General features: G+C 44.5%; 1 protein-coding gene across 1 annotated transcript in view; it reads left to right on the forward strand.

Moving 5' to 3' along the window:
- PTPN23 (protein tyrosine phosphatase non-receptor type 23) overlaps positions 1-18,021 on the forward strand; it is a 78,625-nt gene that overhangs the window by 39,764 nt on the left and 20,840 nt on the right. The window contains exons 12-19 of the mRNA XM_063452859.1: positions 3,359-3,438; positions 9,594-9,708; positions 10,031-10,096; positions 12,857-13,002; positions 13,097-13,408; positions 13,546-13,700; positions 14,314-14,465; positions 15,326-15,505. Of these exons, the coding sequence (XP_063308929.1) occupies positions 3,359-3,438; positions 9,594-9,708; positions 10,031-10,096; positions 12,857-13,002; positions 13,097-13,408; positions 13,546-13,700; positions 14,314-14,465; positions 15,326-15,505 (1,206 nt within the window). The remainder of the gene's footprint in view (positions 1-3,358; positions 3,439-9,593; positions 9,709-10,030; positions 10,097-12,856; positions 13,003-13,096; positions 13,409-13,545; positions 13,701-14,313; positions 14,466-15,325; positions 15,506-18,021) is intronic.

Raw genomic sequence — 18,021 nt, forward strand, 5'->3', positions numbered from 1 at the left:
AAAGCTGCTGGTATACCTGTATTACCGGGCTCTGGTGCTGTATAAAGCTGCTGGTATACCTGTATTACCGGGCTCTGGTGCCGTATAAAGCTGCTGGTATACATGTATTACCGGGCTCTGGTGCCGTATAAAGCTGCTGGTATACCTGTATTACGGGGCTCTGGTGCCGTATAAAGCTGCTGGTATACCTGTATTACCGGGCTCTGGTGCCGTATAAAGCTGCTGGTATACCTGTATTACCGGGCTCTGGTGCCGTATAAAGCTGCTGGTATACCTGTATTACCGGGTTCTGGTGCCGTATAAAGCTGCTGGTATACCTGTATTACCGGGCTCTGGTGCCACATAAAGCTGCTGGTATACCTGTATTGCCAGGCTCTGGTGCCGTATAAAGCTGCTGGTATACCTGTATTACCGGGCTCTGGTGCCACATAAAGCTGCTGGTATACCTGTATTACCGGGCTCTGGTGCCGTGTAAAGCTGCTGGTATACCTGTATTACCGGGCTCTGGTGCCGTATAAAGCTGCTGGTATACCTGTATTACTCAGCTCTGGTGCCGTGTAAAGTTGCTGGTATACCTGTATTACCGGGCTCCAGTGCCGTATAAAGCTGCTGGTATACCTGTATTACTCAGCTCTGGTGCCGTATAAAGCTGCTGGTATACCTGTATTACCGAGCTCTGGTGCCGTATAAAGCTGCTGGTATACCTGTATTACCGGGCTCCAGTGCCGTATAAAGCTGCTGGTATACCTGTATTACCAGGCTCTGGTGCCGTATAAAGCTGCTGGTATACCTGTATTACCGGGCTCTGGTGCCGTGTAAAGCTGCTGGTATACCTGTATTACCGGGCTCTGGTGCCGTGTAAAGCTGCTGGTATACCTGTATTACTGGGCTCTGGTGCTGTATAAAGCTGCTGGTATACCTGTATTACTCAGCTCTGGTGCCGTATAAAGCTGCTGGTATACCTGTATTACTGAGCTTTGGTACCGTGTAAAGCTGCTGGTATACCTGTATTACCGTGCTCTGGTGCCATATAAAGCTGCTGGTATACCTGTATTACCGGGCTCTGGTGCCGTGTAAAGCTGCTGGTATACCTGTATTACCGTGCTCTGGTGCCGTGTAAAGCTGCTGGTATACCTGTATTACCGGGCTCTGGTGCTGTATAAAGCTGCTGGTATACCTGTATTACTGGGCTCTGGTGCCGTATAAAGCTGCTGGTATACCTGTATTACCGAGCTCTGGTGCCGTATAAAGCTGCTGGTATACATGTATTACCGGGCTCTGGTGCCGTGTAAAGCTGCTGGTATACCTGTATTACCGGGCTCTGGTGCCGTGTAAAGCTGCTGGTATACCTGTATTACTGGGCTCTGGTGCCGTATAAAGCTGCTGGTATACCTGTATTACTCAGCTCTGGTGCCGTATAAAGCTGCTGGTATACCTGTATTACCGAGCTCTGGTGCCGTATAAAGCTGCTGGTATACATGTATTACCGGGCTCTGGTGCCGTATAAAGCTCCTGGTATACATGTATTACCGGGCTCTGGTGCCGTATAAAGCTGCTGGTATACCTGTATTACCGGGCTCTGGTGCCGTATAAAGCTGCTGGTATACCTGTATTACCGGGCTCTGGTGCCGTATAAAGCTGCTGGTATACATGTATTACCGGGCTCTGGTGCCGTATAAAGCTGCTGGTATACCTGTATTACGGGGCTCTGGTGCCGTATAAAGCTGCTGGTATACCTGTATTACCGGGCTCTGGTGCCGTATAAAGCTGCTGGTATACCTGTATTACCGGGCTCTCGTGCCGTATAAAGCTGCTGGTATACATGTATTACCGGGCTCTGGTGCCGTATAAAGCTGCTGGTATACCTGTATTACTCAGCTCTGGTGCCGTATAAAGCTGCTGGTATACCTGTATTACCGGGCTCTGGTGCCGTATAAAGCTGCTGGTATACATGTATTACCGGGCTCTGGTGCCGTATAAAGCTGCTGGTATACATGTATTACCGGGCTCTGGTGCCGTATAAAGCTGCTGGTATACCTGTATTACCGGGCTCTGGTGCCGTATAAAGCTGCTGGTATACCTGTATTACCGGGCTCTGGTGCCGTATAAAGCTGCTGGTATACATGTATTACCGGGCTCTGGTGCCGTATAAAGCTGCTGGTATACCTGTATTACGGGGCTCTGGTGCCGTATAAAGCTGCTGGTATACCTGTATTACCGGGCTCTGGTGCCGTATAAAGCTGCTGGTATACCTGTATTACCGGGCTCTGGTGCTGTATAAAGCTGCTGGTATACCTGTATTACCGGGCTCTGGTGCCGTATAAAGCTGCTGGTATACATGTATTACCGGGCTCTAGTGCCGTATAAAGCTGCTGGTATACCTGTATTACGGGGCTCTGGTGCCGTATAAAGCTGCTGGTATACCTGTATTACCGGGCTCTGGTGCCGTATAAAGCTGCTGGTATACCTGTATTACCGGGCTCTGGTGCCGTATAAAGCTGCTGGTATACCTGTATTACCGGGCTCTGGTGCCGTATAAAGCTGCTGGTATACCTGTATTACCGGGCTCTGGTGCCGTATAAAGCTGCTGGTATACCTGTATTACCGGGCTCTGGTGCCGTATAAAGCTGCTGGTATACCTGTATTACCGGGCTCTGGTGCCGTATAAAGCTGCTGGTATACCTGTATTACCGGGCTCTGGTGCCGTATAAAGCTGCTGGTATACCTGTATTACCGGGCTCTGGTGCTGTATAAAGCTGCTGGTATACCTGTATTACCGGGCTCTGGTGCCGTATAAAGCTGCTGGTATACATGTATTACCGGGCTCTGGTGCCGTATAAAGCTGCTGGTATACCTGTATTACGGGGCTCTGGTGCCGTATAAAGCTGCTGGTATACCTGTATTACCGGGCTCTGGTGCCGTATAAAGCTGCTGGTATACCTGTATTACCGGGCTCTGGTGCCGTATAAAGCTGCTGGTATACCTGTATTACCGGGCTCTGGTGCCGTATAAAGCTGCTGGTATACCTGTATTACCGGGCTCTGGTGCCGTATAAAGCTGCTGGTATACCTGTATTACCGGGCTCTGGTGCCGTATAAAGCTGCTGGTATACCTGTATTACCGGGCTCTGGTGCCGTATAAAGCTGCTGGTATACCTGTATTACCGGGCTCTCGTGCCGTATAAAGCTGCTGGTATACCTATATTACAGTTATAGTAGATATACTGGTTGTGTGCCAGTTCTGGAAGATCCTGCTTAACTTTACCAAAACGCAGCATCAGCTGAAACAAGCCAATAACTTGCCAAACATTTTACAAAGCTTTATTTAAACTTTAACACTCCCCCTTTTTATGTTTTAGGTTTAATTCCTCCAAAAAGGATAACGATTTCATATATCACGAATCTGTCCCCACACTGGAATCCCTGCAAGCCGTCAAAGGTAGGTGCTGTTTAACCCTGCACTCCTTTAATGACTGTATGGGTAAATATTAGCTGAATAATTGGAAGGGTTCATTGAATATTTCCATTGTTTGAAGCTTCTATATACTCTTTACTGATACTGTACTTTGTTGTATTTAAGTGGATTGCAGTTTACTGGATGATCTCCAAATGTATCCATTTACTCATGAAATGTATCACAGAAGTTATGTCTGTTTTTTAAAGCACATTGTTGCGTTGTTTTTGGGTAACTGTCAGGAACCAGGAACCAGACAGAGACAGAAGTAGATGCAAACACACCTTTATTAATAAATAACTAATAAATAACAAAAGCAAAGTCCAGGAATCAAGCAGGGGTCAGTCACCAGAGCGGGTAGTCAGACAAGCCAGGATCAGGAGCACGGAGAGCAGCGGAGTCAGGAACAAGGCCGGAGTCAGGAACCAGGAGCAAACAGGAAACACAGGAACAAGGAGACTTCTGGGAAACAGGAAACCACGCAAGGGCAAGGAGGTTCTGGGCTTAGCTGCTTAAATAGGCAGAACTGATTAGCAGCAGGGTGATTACTACTCACAGGTGAGTAACCGTGGCAACAAGCAGAAGCAGCTCATAGTAATTGCAGCTGAAAACTCAATCACTGAAACAGAAAGGGTTGCTGTTTAAAACAGCAAAGAAACCCTGACAGTACCTCCCCCTCAACGACTCCCCCCATCTCTGTTGGTGGGTCCGGGCTTCATGGGGAAGCGGGCGTGATAGGAACGAAGGAGGGATGGTGCATGGACATCAGAGGCTGGAACCCAGGAGCGTTCCTCTGGACCGTATCCTTTCCAGTGCACCAAGTATTGGATCTGTCCTCTGAAGACCCGTGAGTCAATGATGCTGCGTATTTCATATTCCTCATGATTGTCAATCAGAACAGGACGTGGACGTGGCACTGAGGTGGTGTAGCGATTACAAACCAACGGTTTCAAGAGGGAAACATGGAAAACATTTGAGATGCGCATGTTAGCAGGAAGGTCAAGTGCGTAAGCTACAGGGTTAACCCTTCGAAGTATACGAAATGGCCCAACGTATCGGGGTGCCAGTTTTTGTGAGGGAACACGGAGGCGTAGGTTGCGGGAAGACAGCCAGACCCTCTCTCCGACCTGATAGGTAGGTGCAGGAAGGCGTCTGCGGTCGGCCTGGAGTTTGTAGTTCTGCATTGCGCGTTGCAAAGAACTCTGAACCTGCACCCAAGTGGAACGGAGTTCCCTGAGATGTTCCTCCAATGCCGGTATCTCCTGTGGCAAGAACGTATCAGGCAACATGGACGGTTGAAACCCATAGTTTGCCAGGAACGGGGATAGCCGGGAGGAGGCATTAATCGCACTATTGTGGGCAAACTCCGCCCAGGGTAGCAGATCAGACCAGTTGTTCTGGTGGTCAGAAATGTAGCAACGCAGAAACTGTTCCAGTGTTTGGTTAGCTCGTTCCGCTGCACCATTGGATTGCGGGTGGTAGGCCGAGGAGAAGGAAATCTGAATTCCCATTTGCGTACAAAAAGCTCTCCAAAATCTGGACACGAACTGGCTACCCCTATCTGAGACTATCACTTTGGGTAACCCATGCAAACGAAAGATCTCCCGACCAAAAATTGTTGCAAGTTCCTGGGAAGTTGGTAGTTTTTTCAAGGGAATGCAATGTGACATCTTCGAGAATCGGTCAACAACCATGAGAACGACTGTATTGCCACGGGAGACCGGAAGATCTACGATAAAATCCATGGACAAGTGGGTCCAGGGTCGTTCACCATTAGGTATGGTTTGCAGGAGACCCACTGGAGGGCGTCGTGGGGTTTTGTTTTGAGCGCACACAGGACAGGCAGCTACAAAAGCGGTGACATCCGAACGGAGACTAGGCCACCAAAATTGCCGGGATACGGACCAGATTAACTGGTTTTTGCCTGGATGTCCAGCTGCTTTGGGGTCGTGGTATGTACTCAATAGTTTCGTACGGAGGTTAATAGGTACAAAACAACGGCCATTAGGTTTCTCTGGAGGAGCATTACTTTGTGCAGCCAGAATCTCCTCGCCTAGGGGTGAGGTGAGGTTAGTACGGATGGTTGCCAGTATATGGTCCGGAGGAATCACAGGAGTAGGGGTTATCTCCTCTCTAGATGGAGGGGAGAACTGTCGAGACAAGGCATCAGCCCGAATGTTTTTTGTACCGGGCAAGTAAGAAACCACATAATTGAATCTTGATAGGAAGAGAGCCCATCTAGCTTGCCGGGGGGAAAGTCGCTTAGCTTCAGAAAGATATGTTAGATTCTTGTGGTCTGTGAGTATGAGGATTGGCACTGAAGTACCCTCAAGAAGGTGCCTCCATTCTTTGAGAGCTAAAATTATGGCTAGAAGTTCTCTATCACCAATCTGGTAGTTGCATTCCGCCGGGTTCAATTTCCTCGAGAAATACCCGCACGGATGCCTGGAGCTCTCTGGGTTAGGACGTTGAGACAGGAGGGCGCCCACTCCTGTCTCAGACGCATCGACCTCAAGAATGAATGGTAAGGCAGGGTTAGGGTGTGCCAGTATAGGAGCAGCAGCAAAGGCGACTTTGAGAGACTCAAAGGCAGTAATGGCTTCCTGTGACCAATGCTGTGGATCAGCATCTCTCCTGGTCATGTCCGTGAGAGGTTTAACCAAGGAAGAAAAGTTGCGTATGAACTTCCGATAATAATTGGCGAAGCCCAGAAACCGTTGTATAGAGCGAAGACCCGTAGGTCGAGGCCATTTTAGTACAGCCGAAAGTTTCTCCGGATCCATAGAGAATCCAGTATCTGAGATAACATATCCCAAGAATGTAACCTGTTTGCAGTGAAACTCACATTTCTCCAATTTGCAGAACAGACTATTTTCTCTAAGTCTCTGTAGAACACGAGAAACGTCTGCGTGATGGTTCTCGAGAGATGTGGAATGGATCAGAATATCATCAAGATAAACCACCACACATTGCTGCAGCATATCTCGCAGGACGTCATTTATAAATTCTTGGAAAACCGCCGGAGCATTGCAAAGACCAAAGGGCATTACTAGGTATTCGTAATGGCCGCTCCTGGTGTTAAATGCGGTTTTCCATTCGTGGTCCTCTTTTATCCGGACGAGATTATATGCCCCTCTCAGATCAAGTTTGGTGAAGACCGTTGCTCCCTTGAGGCGGTCAAATAATTCCGTGATTAATGGAATGGGGTAGGCATTCTTAATAGTAATGCGATTGAGACCCCTATAGTCGATACAGGGTCTCAACTCGCCATCTTTTTTCTTTACAAAGAAAAAGCCGGCCCCGGCAGGAGAAGATGACTTCTGAATAAAACCCTTAGACCAGGGGTAGGCAACCTTTTAGCAGCACTGTGCCGATATAGGATTGTGATGTCCCGTAGCGTGCCCATCCTATTTTTATAAATTGAGGTGTGAATGCTGCCGTATTCTGCTTGTTATTTTTACTGTAATTGCTTTGTGTGTTGATGGATATGTCACGTAGTGTGTGGTGGCTGTTTGGGGTATTGCATGTGAGAGGCTGCATGTGGAATTGTGTGCATGTATATGGATTGTTAGTGGTGTTGAGTTTGTGCGGATTGTGTGTTGTGTTTGAGTATGGGCTGTTTATATTATTTGTATGAGAGGCGAGGCTTATTCTGCAGCTCTGTGTATATCAAGCAGTGTGGGTGACTTCCCTGGGTTCCAGTGGGGACCAGGCACAGCTCAAGGACAGGAGCTGCAACAGCAGCTGCAGGATGCTCTACTACAGTGTGGATTCCCATTCATAAGTGCTGGGAGGAACTGATCTGAGATCACTTCCTCTACGTTCTGCAATGCATAAATTAAGGATTGTCCTCAACTACCTCTTCGTATTAGCAGATATCTGAAGTTTCACCGAGACTCCTGATATGCCAGCGCCTGTTTGGCTCTAGCAGCCTTAAGTGCCGTGCAAAGACACCTCGAGTGCCGTGCATGGCACTAGTGCCGTAGGTTGCCTACCCCTGCCTTAGACAGTGCATCGGTAACATACTCCTCCATGGCTCGATTCTCTGCTACAGACAGTGGGTAAATCCGGCCCCGGGGAGGATTGGTACCCGGTTGGAGTTCGATACCACAGTCATACGGACGGTGTGGTGGCAGAACGCTGGCTTGACCCTTGTCAAATACATCTTGGAATTCTTGGTACTCAGCGGGTAAGGAAGAGGCAGAACATGCGCCCAAAACTTTGACCGGTTTCTGGAGACAGGACAATGTGCATTGCTGGGACCATGATAATATCTCAGCTTTGCGCCAATCAATTGTGGGGTTATGCTTCTGTAACCAAGGGTATCCCAAAACAACCTGGTAATATGGAGAGGAAATGACCTGGAATTGGGTCGTCTCATGATGTAGCGCCCCTACAGCCAGAGATATGGGCACGGTTTCTTGGGTCACGTGGGTTGGCTGTATTGGTCTGCCATCGATGGCTTCGAAGGCTAGTGGGGAGTTGCGAGACTGTAAGGGTATAGAGTGCTTTGCTGCAAATGCACAATCTATAAACAAGCCTGCAGCCCCAGAATCAAGTAACGCCCGGGTTTCAATGGATGAATCAGGCCAGGAGAGGATAACAGGCACCAAGGGTTTGCGCACACATATCTCTGGGTCTGCAGAAAGACCACCCAAGATCTGCCCCTGACAGTATCTTGGGTGCGGGCCCTTTGCCGGACGAATCGGGCAAAATTTTAACAAGTGACCATGGTGTCCGCAGTATAGGCACAGACCCTCCCTCCTCCTAAAGGCTCTCTCCTCGACCGAGAGGCGTGAGAAGCCTAACTGCTTTGGCTCCACACAGACAGAGGACTCAGGACCAGGAGGCATGGGAGGTGAGGGAGGTTCGGGTGGGCAAGAAAAGCTCGGTGCCAAATTTACAAGAGGCCTCCGCAGGCGCTCCTTGGATGAGGATCTCTCTCGGAGTCTGATGTCAATGAGGGTGACAAATGATATCAGTTCCTCGAGATCTTTAGGTAATTCTCTGGCTGCAATCTCATTTTTAAACACATCGGAGAGACCCTGTGCAAAGGCAGCCACGAGAGTCTCGTTGTTCCAGCCACCCTCTGCTGCCATGGTACGGAATTCACTGGCATACTCGACAATAGTTTTTGTGCCCTGAGAATTAGACATGAGTAGTTCGGCAGTAGGGGTGGAGCGAGCTGGAATATCAAAAACCCTATTGAAGGATGCAACAAATTCAGGGTAATTGTAAATAATAGGCCTCTCTGCCTCCCAGAGAGGTTTTGCCCAAGCTAGGGCCTTTTCAGACAGCAAAGAAATCATGAAGTGAACTTTGTCACTGTCTGTAGGAAATGCCTGGGGCAGGGTTTCAAGGTATCCTTTAACCTGATTTATAAATTCTCTGCACTGTGCTGGGTCGCCCCCAAAATACTGAGGGAGCGGGACAGACACAGTCATTTCTCTAGCCGCTACAGGTTTGGAGGCTACAACCGGTGCTAGAACAGGAAGTGAGGCAGAGGCGGCCGCAATCGCAGGCTGGCCGGGTACTGGATCCAGATGGGCATACTGGTCCAAAAGGTGGTTCTGCTGGTCCCACCGGGTAAATAGGTTAGGTATAGGTGTCTTGCCTGTACCATCTGTATTCATGGCCCTTGCGTAATGTCAGGAACCAGACAGAGACAGAAGTAGATGCAAACACACCTTTATTAATAAATAACTAATAAATAACAAAAGCAAAGTCCAGGAATCAAGCAGGGGTCAGTCACCAGAGCGGGTAGTCAGACAAGCCAGGATCAGGAGCACGGAGAGCAGCGGAGTCAGGAACAAGGCCGGAGTCAGGAACCAGGAGCAAACAGGAAACACAGGAACAAGGAGACTTCTGGGAAACAGGAAACCACGCAAGGGCAAGGAGGTTCTGGGCTTAGCTGCTTAAATAGGCTGCACTGATTAGCAGCAGGGTGATTACTACTCACAGGTGAGTAACCGTGGCAACAAGCAGAAGCAGCTCATTGTAATTGCAGCTGAAAACTCAATCACTGAAACAGAAAGGGTTGCTGTTTAAAACAGCAAAGAAACCCTGACAGTAACTACCAGCAGAATTTGTTACTGCCTTTTTATTTTATTGACTTGCCTTCTCCTTATTGTCTGTTTCAGGGGCCCCTCTGGTTAAGGCTCTTCCAGTGAATCCCACTGACCCGGCGGTAACTGGACCAGATATTTTCTCCAAACTTGTACCGATGGCTGCACACGAAGCATCCTCACTCTACAGGTCAGATTATGAAGTCTCATTTTATCACTCCACAATTCTTAGCAAGGATTGCAAACTCTAAGCGATGGTATTATTCCACCGAAGGCCAAACAGACGTCCAAGCAATATCTATACCCAGCCTTACTATAAATAGCTCCATAGCTTTATCAGCATTCGTTGGCTGTAATCTATACACCTACAGAACATAGTATAGATCTGGTCTTTAATGCCTAACAGGGTCAATTGAACCCTGGGATTCCATTTGTGGGGTAATGCAGTATTGTCTACAGCAGCAGAGAGAGCACCATGTGTCGGTACTAATGTCAAGTTTCCTCTTTTTCAGTGAAGACAAAGCCAAATTGCTGCGAGAAGTCATGTCAAAGATTGAAGCCAAAAACGAGGTTCTCGAGTGAGTTTTAATGGTTCTCATTCTCTGTTATCACAAACAAAATCTGAAACTATAAATGCAAACTTCACAGGAACATAATTCAAATGGCAGTTACAAAATAATCTCATTTAGAATATACCCCTTGTCTAAGGAGTGAAAACATTAAAATATGGAATGGAGCCTTCTTAGAAGAGGATCCCCCGAAATAGAAACAAATAAAAATGTTGTTTGGAGTCCATTCCCATCAGGGGGTCATATTGTTGGTTGTAATTTCTTCCTGTGGGGACGTCCTATGGTTTAGATAACTGTTTTTAGAGGATGGACTCCACAACCAATTGTGCTCTGAATTTTAGCGCTAGGTGCCGGGATTTTTAAGGATCTTTTTCTGTTTCGTTAATATATCCATATGTGATCAATGCCTGTTAGATAAAGTATATAATGGATGATCTCAGTCCATGTTTCTGTTTCGTTAATATATCCATATGGGATCAATGCCTGTTAGATAAAGTATATAATGGATGATCTCAGTCCATGTTTCTGTTTCGTTAATATATCCATATGAGATCAATGCCTGTTGGATAAAGTATATAATGGATGATCTCAGTCCATGTTTCTGTTTCGTTAATATATCCATATGTGATCAATGCCTGTTAGATAAAGTATATAATGGATGATCTCAGTCCATGTTTCTGTTTCGTTAATATATCCATATGAGATCACTGCCTGTTAGATAAAGTATATAATGGATGATCTCAGTCCATGTTTCTGTTTCGTTAATATATCCATATGTGATCAATGCCTGTTAGATAAAGTATATAATGGATGATCTCAGTCCATGTTTCTGTTTCGTTAATATATCCATATGTGATCACTGCCTGTTAGATAAAGTATATAATGGATGATCTCAGTCCATGTTTCTGTTTCATTAATATATCCATATGTGATCACTGCCTGTTAGATAAAGTATATAATGGATGATCTCAGTCCATGTTTCTGTTTCGTTAATATATCCATATGTGATCAATGCCTGTTAGATAAAGTATATAATGGATGATCTCAGTCCATGTTTCTGTTTCGTTAATATATCCATATGAGATCACTGCCTGTTAGATAAAGTATATAATGGATGATCTCAGTCCATGTTTCTGTTTCGTTAATATATCCATATGAGATCAATGCCTGTTAGATAAAGTATATAATGGATGATCTCAGTCCATGTTTCTGTTTCGTTAATATATCCATATGTGATCACTGCCTGTTAGATAAAGTATATAATGGATGATCTCAGTCCATGTTTCTGTTTCGTTAATATATCCATATGAGATCACTGCCTGTTAGATAAAGTATATAATGGATGATCTCAGTCCATGTTTCTGTTTCGTTAATATATCCATATGTGATCAATGCCTGTTAGATAAAGTATATAATGGATGATCTCAGTCCATGTTTCTGTTTCGTTAATATATCCATATGTGATCAATGCCTGTTAGATAAAGTATATAATGGATGATCTCAGTCCACGTTTCTGTTTCGTTAATATATCCATATGAGATCACTGCCTGTTAGATAAAGTATATAATGGATGATCTCAGTCCATGTTTCTGTTTCGTTAATATATCCATATGTGATCACTGCCTGTTAGATAAAGTATATAATGGATGATCTCAGTCCATGTTTCTGTTTCGTTAATATATCCATATGTGATCACTGCCTGTTAGATAAAGTATATAATGGATGATCTCAGTCCATGTTTCTGTTTCGTTAATATATCCATATGAGATCAATGCCTGTTAGATAAAGTATATAATGGATGATCTCAGTCCACGTTTCTGTTTCGTTAATATATCCATATGAGATCAATGCCTGTTAGATAAAGTATATAATGGATGATCTCAGTCCATGTTTCTGTTTCGTTAATATATCCATATGAGATCACTGCCTGTTAGATAAAGTATATAATGGATGATCTCAGTCCATGTTTCTGTTTCGTTAATATATCCATATGTGATCAATGCCTGTTAGATAAAGTATATAATGGATGATCTCAGTCCATGTTTCTGTTTCGTTAATATATCCATATGAGATCACTGCCTGTTAGATAAAGTATATAATGGATGATCTCAGTCCATGTTTCTGTTTCGTTAATATATCCATATGTGATCACTGCCTGTTAGATAAAGTATATAATGGATGATCTCAGTCCATGTTTCTGTTTCGTTAATATATCCATATGAGATCAATGCCTGTTAGATAAAGTATATAATGGATGATCTCAGTCCACGTTTCTGTTTCGTTAATATATCCATATGAGATCAATGCCTGTTAGATAAAGTATATAATGGATGATCTCAGTCCATGTTTCTGTTTTTTGGCTTTAATCACTTCACAAAGAAAATTCCATGGAGTCAAATTAGCTCTAACAAAGAATTGTATGTTTTACGCCGATAGTGTGTACAAGAGTAGTTTGGATATATGTGAGCAAGGTTTTGAAGATTGGTCAAGCAGCCTGGCCTTTTACATCCTACGTACAGGCTGTATCCACACTTCACCCATGAGCTCAGGATATAGAGGTTACATGGTTAGGATTACATTAGAGTTGCCAGACTCTTTCAGTGTATCCCAATCACCAAACCACATGGAGAGTTTCGAGACAGATTTATTGATAGTGTGTTTTTGGTGCTGAAATTAAAGTAACTTTTTATTTTTTATATATATAGTTTACTTACGGTTATGGCTAAGATGTAAATGTCCTTATTCATTTTCTGTATTATCTTCTTTCAGTCAATTTACAGATTCCCTTCAGCTGGACCCAGACACCGTTGATAACCTAGATATGTACACTCACATTCCCCCGGCACTAATGGAGAAGTGTGCAGCACTCAGCGTGAGACCGGACACCGTTAAGAGTCTAGTCCAGTCTATGCAGGGTGAGATTCCTCTTAAACACTCTGCTAGTGTAGATGTGATCCAGACAATTTCATAAAAAGTAATATCCATTTTCATTCTCTCTAACCATCCTAGTTCTCTCCGGGGTGTTCACGGATGTAGAGTCTTCTCTGAAGGATATCAAAGACCTGCTGGACGAATATGAGAACCAAGAGAAGAAGCTTCAGGAGGAAGTTGGTAAACCGGTCCCATCACCCTCTCCATCATCCCCTTCCATGGCTGAAGTAAGCAAAGAATGGACCAAATACATGGAAGTCCACGAAAAGGCCAGCTTCACCAACACGGAGCTACATAAAGCAATGAATCTACATATCAGCAACCTGCGGCTGCTCAGCGGACCACTAGACCAGCTTCAACAAGCCCTACCGGCGCCCAACCTGACCGAAGGTAAATTGTTTTTCCCGCTTTCTACATAATACGTATACAGAGAGTTGAATCTCTTTTACATGTGTGAAGTACTCTTTATCAATATAAAATGTGAAACCAATAAATCGGTCATTACCAAATGCTTTGTCTCATTTCAGAGGACAAAGCCGTGCTCCTGAACCTGAAGCGTATACTAAGCAAAGTGCAGGAGATGAGAGAACAGCGCGTCTTGCTGGAACAGCAGCTTCGAGACACCATCCAGAAAGATGATATCACTACCTCACTGGTTACCACTGACCGTTCCGAGATGAAGGTGAGTAGGGTAAAGCAAGGCTAAAATTTCAGGTCCTACACCACTAGCCAGGCTTTAAGTTATTTGCCATTGCAAACCTGGAGGATCCATGTCTCGCTCACCGGGGGAGAATTTCTGCTCACCAGGGCTACATTTTCTTTCATTTTTTGTAGCTCGCCAATAGCTAGTGGATATTTTGAGCCCGGGGTACAGCATATAAGGTCCTGTACATAGGGTAACTTGGTTTTGGTTTTCTGTCCTCCCTTGTCTTGCTTTAGTAGAAATGATTTATTAAAGCAATTTTAAGACATCACATTAGACAGACACCGTGTAATCATCACATACCCCCACCAGTTTCAGTAGGTTACCATTTACTACGGGTATCTTCAGTGAAGTTCCTTAGCGTATAAGGCTTGTTCTGTACTACAGCTAATAGTTACGGCCCCAGGGGCTTTTTTTTTTTTTTCTATTTCAAAAAAGGTATAATGATCGGGTTCTTTCATTTGTACCAGTTGTATTATAATTATGTTATGTTTGTGCTTATTTGTTTCCCTTTTTGGCAATTTTTGCTGCGAGGGTTCTGGGCGTATTCTATATTATTGCTGAGACCCATAATGTCTCCTGTGTCTTTTAGAAACTATTTGCTGAACAGCTGAAGAAGTATGACCAGATCAAGGTCTACATTGACCAGAACCTCTCAGCTCAGGAAAACATTCTGAAAGCCCTTACTGAAGCCAACGTCAAATATGCGCCAGTCAGGAAGATCCTGGGGGAATCTGAGCAGAGGTAAGTGTTCTGCAGGCATGGGACTCAGTGAGGTGGTAGATATATGCATTTATATTCTCTAATGCTTGCCTTCTAAGGGCATCCATGTAACTCTGATTGCAATGCTAGAGTGTTGTGCTTGACACTGGCCCAATCGCTTGCATCATATCACAGACTCCATATTCCCGTTAAGATAGCAGCTGTGCCTAAAGCTGAGCAGGAATTGTTCTCATTGGATTTATTTGGGAGTGCACAAAATGCCTCACATAGACCATATGCTATCTTCCCATTTATGGGGAAAAAAATTAAATTGTACATTAGTACAATGAGTGAATGAAAGTTCTTTGTTCATTTTTTTTTCACGCAAAGAACGTTCCAGTAGGTTTCCAGCTTGCTGTATGTAACACTAGAATGGTGCATGGATAATGAGACAGGTGGTCATGCTCCCATTGAAAAGAGTCTGAATGCCAGGATTGGGTACAAGATCTCTGCCTAGTCCTGGTCTGTGTAGATGGCACATAGAGATCTGCATCTTGATCTCTGAAGGACCTGGAATGGCTCTTTAATGCGTCAAACCAAGCTTGATTGATCTACTACGAATATGTACTAAGACCATCGTCACCAGTGTCACCAGTCTAACTATCCAGGCTGTGACTACAGTCAGCTTTTTTATATTTACTGTCAATTACTTAGAACAGTTCTATAAAAAGCTTGTTAGAGGCTCTGCAGCTATGAACTGTGCTTGTTAACCCTACAGGTGAAAATACTTGTAAAGGCTCTTCCATAGCTTCCTGAGAGTTGGTGACTACAAGCTCACCTGGCTTAATTTATATTAAAAAATATGTATCAATCTCTGCCTAATCCTATCTCCCCACTGTCAGATGGAACCATACAGTGCAGACACTCATCGCATCTTATGAGGCCTATGAGGACCTGATGAAAAAGTCTCAGGAGGGCAAGGATTTCTACGCTGACCTTGAAAGCAAAGTGGCAAGGCTCCTGGAGAAAGCTCAGTCTGTGAATGAAGCGTACAGCGCCAGCCGGCAGCAGATCCTGGAGAGGTAGCACAGTGTAATCTATCCATCCTTCCCTATCTTCCCTCCACTGGCTCTTATTTGATGTAGCTCTATAAATTATTGTAAGTTACCATAGAGAAAAAATATACAGTATCTCACAAAAGTGAGTACACCCCTCACATTTTTGTGAATATTTTATTATATATTTTCATGTGACAACACTGAAGAAATGACACTCTGCTACAACGTAAAGTAGTAAGTGTACAGCCTGTGTAACAGCGTGAATCTGCGGTTCCCTCAAAATAACAACACACAGCCAATAATGTCTAAACCGTTGGCAACAAAAGTAAGTACACCCCTAAGTGGAAATGTCCAAAGTGTCAATATTTTGTGTGACCACCATTATTTTCCAGCACTGCCTTAACCCTTATGGGCATGGAGTTCACCAGAGCTTCACAGGTTGCCACTGGAGTCCTCTTCCACTCCTCCATGACGACATCATGGAGCTGGTGGATGTTAGAGACCTTGCACTCACCCACCTTCTGTTTGAGGATGCCCCACAGATGCTCAGTTGGGTTTAGGTCTGGAGACATGCTTGGCCAGTCCATCACCTTTACCTTCAGCTTCTTTAGCAAGGCAGTGGTCGTCTTTGAGTCTCTGAAGGGAGTGGATCATGCTCTGCTTCCTTATGTCACAGTACATATTGGTATTCATGATTCCCTCAATGAACTGTAGCTCCCCAGTGCCTCCAGCACTCATGTAGGCCCAGACCATGACACTCCCACCACCATGCTTGACTGTAGGCAAAACACACTTGTCTTTGTACTCCTCACCTGGTTGCCGCCACACACGCTTGACATAATCTGAACCAAATAAGTTTATGTTGGTCTCATCGGACCACAGGACCTGGTTCCAGTAATCCATGTCCTTAGTCTGCTTGTCTTCAGCAAACTGTTTGTAGGCTTTGTTGTGCATCATCTTTAGAAGAGGCTTCATTCTAGGACGACTACCACGCTGACCAATTTGATGCAGTATGCGGCGTATGGTCTGAGCACTGACAGGCTGACACCTCGCCCCATCAACCTCTGCAGCAATGCTGGCAGCACTCATACGTCTATTTCCCAAAGACAACCTTTGACAACCTATGACGCTGAGCACGTGCACTCAACTTCTTTGGTCGACCATGGCGAGGCCTGTTCGGAGTGGAACATGTCCTGTGACTGCCTTGCCCACCGTGCTGCAGCTCAGTTTCAGGGTCTTGGCAATCTTCTTATAGCCTAGGCCATCTTTATGTAGAGCAACAATTCTTTTTTTTAGATCCTCAGAGAGTTCTTTGCCATGAGGTGCCTTGTTGAACTTCCAGTGACCAGTATGAGAGCGATAACACCAAATTTAACACACCTGCTCCCCATTCACACCTGAGACCTTTTTAACACTGAGTCACATGACACCGGGGAGGGAAAATGGCTAATTGGGCCCAATTTGTACATTTCCACTTAGGAGTGTACTCACTTTTGTTGCCAACGGTTTAGACATTAATGGCTGTGTGTTGATTTATTTTGAAGGGACAGCACATTTACACTGTTATAAAGGCTGTACACTTACTACTTTACATTGTAGCAGAGTGTCATTTCTTCAGTGTTGTCACATTAAAAGATATAATAAAATATTTACAAAAATGTGAAGGGTGGACTCACTTTTGTGAGATACTGTATGTATTTGTGCCAAAGGGAGCTTTAAATCGTCATCCATTGTATTACATTTTCCACCAGTTTATATGGATTATGTTACAAACAGCATTATTTCTGAATGTTTGTGTCCTTCTTTGTGAATGCAATACCATGAATAAAGATTTAAGGAATATTCCAAACCCGCCGTTGCTGTCGCGCTTTATGGGTTAAGTGCGTGTCCCCTTGCTCTTATTTTAAAACATGTTAATTTCAAGAGAAAAATCACTTATTTTGAGTGCTCTCTCAAAGCAGAAGGTTTGCCATAAACAAACATTGATTTTAATATTTATTGTTTTATACAGTTGCAAGAAAAATTATGTGAACCCTTTGGAATGATATGGATTTCTGCACAAATTGGTCATAAAATGTGATCTGATCATCATCTAAGTCACAACAATAGACAATCACAGTCTGCTTAAACTAAATAACACACAAAGAATGAAATGTTGCCATGTTTTTATTGAACACACCATGTAAACATTCACAGTGCAGGTGGAAAAAGTATGTGAACCCCTAGACTAATGACATCTCCAAGAGCTAATTGGAGTGAGATGTCAGCCAACTGGAGTCCAATCAATGAGATGAGATTGGAGGTGTTGGTTACAGCTGCCCTGCCCTATAAAAAACACACACCAGTTCTGGGTTTGCTTTTCACAAGAAGCATTGCCTGATGTGAATGATGCCTCGCACAAAAGAGCTCTCAGAAGACCTACGATTAAGAATTGTTGACTTGCATAAAGCTGGAAAGGGTTATAAAAGTATCTCCAAAAGCCTTGCTGTTCATCAGTCCACGGTAAGACAAATTGTCTATAAATGGAGAAAGTTCAGCAC

Source organism: Pelobates fuscus, chromosome 4 (genome assembly GCF_036172605.1).
Source record: "Pelobates fuscus isolate aPelFus1 chromosome 4, aPelFus1.pri, whole genome shotgun sequence".
NCBI lineage: Eukaryota > Metazoa > Chordata > Amphibia > Anura > Pelobatidae > Pelobates > Pelobates fuscus.